The sequence below is a fragment of the Megalopta genalis genome, unplaced genomic scaffold, assembly GCF_051020955.1.
Source record: "Megalopta genalis isolate 19385.01 unplaced genomic scaffold, iyMegGena1_principal scaffold0106, whole genome shotgun sequence".
Lineage (NCBI taxonomy): Eukaryota > Metazoa > Arthropoda > Insecta > Hymenoptera > Halictidae > Megalopta > Megalopta genalis.
This window is the reverse complement of record NW_027476175.1, coordinates 377,583-385,296: the sequence shown is the minus strand read 5'-3', so window position 1 is coordinate 385,296 and position 7,714 is coordinate 377,583. Positions and strand designations below refer to the sequence as shown.

Sequence of the window (7,714 nt, the reverse complement as noted above, 5' to 3'; positions counted from 1 at the left end):
TCATGAATTCAATAAATTTACGCAAAAATTCATTGAGAAACACGCATAGACCCAATCTCGCAATTAGGAATTCAACAGAATCTCCAAATACTATAAAGGTGACACAAGCTAGCTCTCTACTGCCACAAATTCAAATTAGGCCATTCGACGGCAACCCATTAGAATGGAACAGCTTTCGCGATACATCTGATTCGCTGGTCCACCAGAACGAAGATCTACCGGCCGTACAGAAATTCCACTTACTTAAAAACGCCTTACGTGGAGAAATAGCGTCGGTGATCACCTCGTTGACTGCATCAGAGGAGAATTATATAGTTGCTTGGGAATTATTACAAAAACGTTGCAACAAACGTCGGCAAATTGTGTATGCACATTTAAAGTCTTTGTTAGAATTACAAGACGTTAAGGTAGATTCCCCGGACAGATTGCGCGTATTAGCCGAGCAAGCTGAAGTACACGTAAACGCTCTGAAGGCTCTGGAACAACCTGTGCAACATTGGAGCACATTTTTAGTTTATCTAATCAGTAACAAGTTAGATAGGAATACCCGCAGAGCTTGGGATCGCACGTTAGAAAATCACGAGTTGCCGCAATTTGGACAGCTAGTCGAATTTATAAATAAACATGCGCGCGGAGACGAACGGGACAATAGCTTTGCTCGCCCGAATCAGCAAACCCAAATAGTAACGCGTTCACGCGAAAAACAACGCCATTTAGGGCAAACTTTCGTAACCACCAATTCGCGAATTGCGTGCAAAATTTGCAAAGGAGAACATTTTGTTTCAAGCTGTCCGAAACTTTTAGAAGTAACCCCTGGAGATCGCTTAGACATCATCAAAAGGGGAAAATTATGCATCAATTGCTTGCGGAGCGGCCACACAGTCGCCTATTGTAGATACACTAACTGCAAAAAGTGTGGTAAAAAACATCATACTCTTCTACATATTGCGGAAAGGGAAACTAATAGTCAATCAGAGATTGAGAGATCCACCTCCCCATCACCCACGCCACAAACTTCGAGATCCTTTGCCGTTAATAGTTGCAACGAAGTATTATTAGGGACAGCGATCGTTACCTTTGTAGCTCGCGATAAGAGTGAACACGATTGTCGTGTGCTGTTAGACAGCGGTTCACAAACAAATTTCATAACCGAAAGAATGGCCGATAAGCTACAATTGAGAAAACGGGAAATAGATTCTTCGGTAGGTGGAATTGCCAATGTCGAGACCCGCGTCAAATATCTGGTCAGTGCCGTAATTAAATCGCGCACCACCCAATTTAATGATACGGTAACTTTAGTGACGCTTCCTTCCATCACTGGAATGCTACCTTCGCGCCAGGTAAAACGTATCGAAATTGATATTCCGACCGAAATCACGTTAGCTGATCCTAAGTTCAATATTCCTGGTTCAATAGATGCAATTCTCGGGAATCAACTGTTTTTCACACTTTTATGTTTGGGACGAATCAAACTTTGTGCACAAAATATTATCATTCAAGAAACATTAGTAGGTTGGATAGTCACGGGAGCTACAACCAAACAAGAACAAGTAGCAAAGGGAAAACCCTCAAGATCACTGCACGCATCCTCCTTAGACAATGCGCTAACAAAGTTTTGGGAGATAGAAGAAATAGCAGAGCGCAAAAATTTATCTAGCGAAGAACAGGCATGTGAAAATCACTTCGTTGAAAATACAGTTCGCGATGTACATGGACGCTATATCGTGCGCTTGCCATTTAACGATAGGAAGAATTTCATAGGCGAATCTCGAGGTCTTGCTCTCAAGAGATTTTATTCACTCGAACGCAAATTCTGCAAAGACCCTGATCTTCTTATACATTATAAACAATTCCTGTCAGAATATCTAGCATTAGGCCACATGACAGAAGTCAGTGATGCACGAGACGGCAAGGAGTTTTACTTACCGCACCACGCGGTAATAAAGGAGTGCTGCTTCACTACTAAGGTCAGGGTAGTTTTCGACGCCTCGGCTAAATCCTCATCGGGCGTATCCTTAAATGACGCCCTTTTGGTCGGTCCCACCATTCAAGATAACTTATGGGCAATTTTACTACGATTTCGCTTTCACATGTTTGTCCTGACAGCAGACATAGAAAAAATGTTTAGGCAGATTAAAATGCATCCCGATGATGCGAAATTTCAAAAAATATTATGGCGCGATTCGAAGGAAGAGTCAATCAAAACGTTCCAATTAAATACGGTCACGTATGGAACCGCTTCGGCTCCTTTTTTAGCGGTACGATGTCTACAGCAACTAGCCGAAGATGAACAGATCAGATTTCTGAATGCGTCGCGAACTTTTAAAGAAGATTTCTATGTCGATGATTTGCTCACCGGCGCATCTACCTTCAATGAAGCAATCAACTTACGCAATGAGTTGATTGATTTAGCTAGAAATGGGGGCTTCCATCTACGTCAATGGGCCTCAAATAACCTTAAGTTGATTAGCGATTTAAAGGACCATGACGATCGAAAGCGATATGCTTAGATCTCAGTCAGACAAAGAAAACTCTGGGAGTTTTTTGGAATCCATCCAGTGATTCCGTAACTTACGCGGTAAACTCCTTTAGCGAAACTAGACTCACTAAGCGACTAGTTTTATCTCAAATAGCACAATTATTCGACCCCCTTGGACTTCTCGGTCCCGTGATTATACGGGCAAAAATAATTATGCAAGACATTTGGAAGTCGAAAGTCACTTGGGATCAACCAATTCCGCAGGATATAGCCGAGGTGTGGTTAGAAACCAGAAATGAACTGGCTCTTAGAAACCTCACGAGAAATACAACTCCACGGCTACTGCGATGCTAGTGAAAGGGCCTACGGCACTTGCATATACATTCGTACCCTAGACCACTCAGGTAGGGTACGGGTCTCTCTATTATGCGCAAAATCCAAAGTAGCCCCTCTTAAAATCCTATCATTACCGCGGTTAGAGCTTTGCGCGGCTAGGTTATTAACGCGATTGTATAAGGAGGTAGCGAAGGCGTTGATCAATATAACTTTTGACGCGATTAGGTTTTGGTGAGATTCAAGTATTGTGTTGCAATGGATTAGGACAGCTCCACATTTGCTGAAAACCTTTGTAGCCAATAGAGTCAGCGAAATTCAAACAGACTCGGACCTACGTAACTGGATGCACGTATCAGGACGTGATAATCCAGCAGATTATATTTCTCGCGGACAACTGGCATCCACATTTATGAATAATAAGGTATGGCTAAACGGTCCTGCGTGGCCCTCCCTAGACGAATGCTTTTGGCCACAATTGGACATTCCGCAAAGAGAAATTCTCGAGCGGAAAACCACAATAACGTTCCTTGCACGAGAAGGGACGAATGACCTGTTAACGCGATATTCTTCCATTGCGCGACTTAATAGAATTGTAGCTTACACACTACGATTCATTCACAATTGTAGATCGAAAAACAGACTTACGGGAAATTTATCAACTACAGAAATTCGCAAGGCGCATTTAGTTATCATTAAACAAGCCCAGTTAGAGGCATTTCCGATAGAAATAAACTGTTTGGAACGAAAAACAGCTATGCCCAAAGGGAGCAGAATATTAAATTTAAATCCATTCCTCGATCAGGATAAGCTTCTACGAGTAGGAGGTCGGCTAAGACATGCCCCATTAAGTTACTGTCAAAAACACCCATTGTTATTACCCCATAGGCACCATATTACAAATTTGATAATTGAAAGCGAGCATCTACGTCACTGGCACGCAGGCACACAGGCAACTCTTAATGCGGTCCGACAAATTTATTGGCCAATAGATGGAATGAGAGCCACAAAGAACGTCATACACAAATGTATAAGGTGTTTTAGAGTAAAACCAAAGGTCCCAGCATATATAATGGGCGACTTACCCAAGAATAGAGTCACCAGGGCACGACCGTTTCAAAACGTAGGCGTGGATTATTGTGGTCCATTTTTTATAAAGGAAAAAAGGGTTCGTAATCGTTGCAAAATCAAGACGTACGTAGCGATTTTTGTATGCTTCGTGACCAAGGCCGTTCATCTAGAACTTACATCGGACCTCACCACTGAATCTTGCTTAGGAGCATTCAAGCGATTCTTTGCCAGAAGAGGAAAGGCCACGAACATTTACTCCGACAACGGCACTAATTTCGTCGGCGCCAAAAACGAAATTACAGAAGTTCAAAGATTTCTCAGCTCCAACGAGCACAATAGTAAAATTAATCGTTTTTTATCGGACCAGGGAATTAATTGGCACTTCTCTCCGCCTCGGTCTCCACACTTTGGTGGATTATGGGAGGCCGCCGTAAAGTCTTTTAAAGGACATTTGTACAAAACTATAGGAAACGAGCTGTTCACATTCGAGCAACTGAACACCTATATTATCGAAGTAGAAGCCATATTGAATTCCCGTCCCCTGACTCCCCTCTCCTCAGATCCGAACGATCTTACTGCTTTATCACCCAGTCACTTCCTAATAGGTGATTCGTTAATGCAACTCCCTGAGTACGATTTGCGAGACACACCCGTTAACAAACTTTCGTCATGGCAACACATCCAGCGAGTGAAACAACACTTCTGGAATCGGTGGAGTAATGAATATTTACAGACGCTGCACACCAGAAACAAATGGCATATCCCGAATGACACCCAGCACAAGAAGGGTACATTGGTGATCATCCGGGAAGACAACACACCTCCGTTAACCTGGAAACTAGGACGGATCATTGACATTTGTCCAGGCCGGGACAAAATAGTGAGAGTCGCGACTGTCAAGACGGCCCAGGGGACCTACCAGCGGGCCATTAAAAAATTGTCCCCACTTCCCATTGATGACCCGGAATAAGATAATACACCCAAACACCGTTAGAACTTGTAATCACTCAGAAATTTGTGAATACTTATTCCCATTATGTATACATGCGTATTAGTGTAACTAGAGTTAAGTTAGGACAGTAGTATTGTCAATCATTCGTTACAACGACAAACTAGACCAGCCCCCTTCAAATGTAAATTGAGCGGTGCACTATCAATTTAGTAATTTCGAACGTAATCGTTCAAGGTGGTCGGTATGTTAGTGCACAGCACTAATGTCTTTATGAGACGGACGTGCATAACCGGCTGTTTTTCGAGCCCAGATTTTTTGTGAAATCGTTTCTCTCGGTCTCGATGGCCGGGACTAGTTATAAAGCAGGGAAGGTTCCGAAGGGTCAGCCTGACCTTGTTTTATGACGGTCATGCCTGGAGGAGCTTTCCTGTCTTTGCCGGGGCCTTGCGGCCGTCTGCTTGAGACGGACCAGCTGATTGGCTATTGCCAAAATCGGGCAGGACCAATCGGCGAGTGATGTGGGTGCGTTGGAGGGATGGTGGTCCGCTGCGAGCGAGGGTATTCTCTGATAGAGCACCAGAGTTGTAATAGAAGTCGTAGCATCAAGACATCCTGACCAAGGGTGTACTGTAGTCAGGGGCTCAATACAAAATAGCAGGTAGAATCCGGTTCTTTATTTTATACAGTCCACAAATATAGCGTCATAATTCGTCGCTATTATTGACGACGCTGTGACGCCCCAACAATATATATAAAATAATATATACGATATACGATATACGATATACGATATACGATGTACGATATGCGATATACGATATACGAAATACGATATACGATATACGACATATGATATATGATGTATGATATTCGATATACGATATGCGATATACGATGGATGATGTATGATGTACGCTGTATGATATATGATACACGATATACGATATCGATATATGATATATGATAAATGATATATGTTATATGATATAAGATATATGATATACGATATATGATATTTGATATACTGTATACGATATACGATGTACGATGTATGATATATGATGTATGATGCGTCATGTATGATATATAATATACGATATACGATAAATGATATATGATCTATGATGTACGATATATGATATACGATGTATGATGTGAGATATATGATATATGATATTTGATATGCGATATACGATATACGATATACCATATACAATATACGATGTAAAATATTCGATCTACGATATACGATATACGATATATTGTATATGATATACGATATATGATATATGATGTATGATATAACGTATACGATATTCGATATTCGATACATGATGTATGATGTATGATGTATGATGTAAGTTATATGATATATGATATACGATATAAGATGTATGATATACAATATACAGGGTGTCCCACAATTATTTTAACAGCCGAAAATGAGGGGTAGCTGAGGTCATTTGAAGTAACTTTTTCCTTTGCGAAAATGCAATCCGCGGCTTTGTTTACGAGTTATTAACGAAAAACACTGGCCAATGAGAGGTGACGGTGCGAGAGAGAGGGTCCGCGAGAGAGTCCGCAGCACGAGGCTTTGACAGAAGGTCGGGACGGACTCGAGCCGCGTTCGAAGTATTGAACAAGTCACAAGGTGAGAACTTTCCGGATTTTTTTAACTACATAACAGTGATATTTTTACGAAAAACGCTGTTCACCTTTACTTTAGAACGTCTGAAGAATATTTAGTAATTTTTCGGACCCGAAATAATATGAAGTTTAACCGTGACAGCTGTTTTAATTTTCTGGTGTGCATGACACCTTATGTGTACCATATGAAATTTTTATGCAAGGTGTACAGTGAAGATTAACGAATGATTTGCAAAGCTGATTTAATAATAAATAAGGGACGTAAAGGATTTGTTTATTAGAGAGATATGAAAAATATTATCAGTAAGAAACTCACCCATTTAGTTGAGGATGCATTTGCTGGCTGAAATTCATGATGTCGAAGGGCGCTGACCTTGTACAACGTACAGCTGATCTTTCACTGCACTGTCACTAAACACTGATCACTTAATTAATCACTGATAATCCGAATCACTTGTGGATATTTAAGAAAGATCACTGAGACTCGTTCGCGGATAATCGTTTATTCGACGCGTTCGTTCGGAAGTCGACGTTTCACTGCCAAAAAATCGAGGCCTCGACCGTGGGCCCTTGTCGTTCGTCTTTCGGCCGTCCGAGGAAATAACAGCCGATACTATTTTCTTCGAAGCGCAGGATACCGCCAAATGAAATAAACAAGATATGCCGAGACGTAAACTGTGTCCGACCCGCTGTCACCCTGCGCTCTTAGAACGTAATTAATGGCCGTGCGAAGAAAATGGTATCGAGTGTCATTTCCTCGGACGGCCGAACGAAGAACAACAAGGACCCACAGTCAAGGCCTGAATTTTTCGGCAGTGAAACGTCGACTTCCGAACGAACGCGTCGAATAAACGATTATCCGCGAACGAGTCTCAGTGATCTTTCTTAAATATCCACAAGTGATTCGGATTATCAGTGATTAAATAACTGATCAGTGTTTGGTGACAGTGCAGTGTAAGTGAACTTCGCAAATAACCATACCAGAGGTTCCACCGACAGTATCCCTCGAATGTTGCAGTCATCGACCTGGGATCAGCTGTTCGTTGTACGAGGTCAGTACGTACGAGTCAGCAAATGCATCCTCAACTAAATGGGTGAGTTTCTTATCGATAATATTTTTCATATTTCTCTAAAAAACAAATCCTTTACGTACCTTAACGCGATTATTTATTATTAAATCAGCTTTGCGAATCATTCGTTGAATTCTGTTCGTACACGGAATTATTTAAATT

The 7,714-nt window shown here is 41.5% G+C and overlaps 1 protein-coding gene across 1 annotated transcript; it reads left to right on the top strand.

Moving 5' to 3' along the window:
* The first annotated feature begins 2,774 nt into the window (after positions 1-2,774).
* Positions 2,775-4,853, top strand: LOC143262290 (uncharacterized). The gene is made up of 2 exons (XM_076528178.1): positions 2,775-2,883; positions 3,805-4,853. Exons 1-2 carry the CDS (start codon positions 2,775-2,777, stop codon positions 4,851-4,853), a joined length of 1,158 nt encoding a protein of 385 aa, XP_076384293.1.
* The last annotated feature ends 2,861 nt before the right edge of the window (positions 4,854-7,714 follow it).

What these genes read in the sequence shown, in the direction of transcription:
- LOC143262290 (XM_076528178.1), top strand. Translation starts at nt 2,775, where the DNA reads ATGAACTGGCTCTTAGAAACCTCACGAGAAATACAACTCCACGGCTAC. An exon ending in TCGTACCCTAGACCACTCAG is followed by an intron (nt 2,884 to 3,804) that starts GTAGGGTACGGG and finishes ATTGGCCAATAG; the next exon opens with ATGGAATGAGAGCCACAAAG.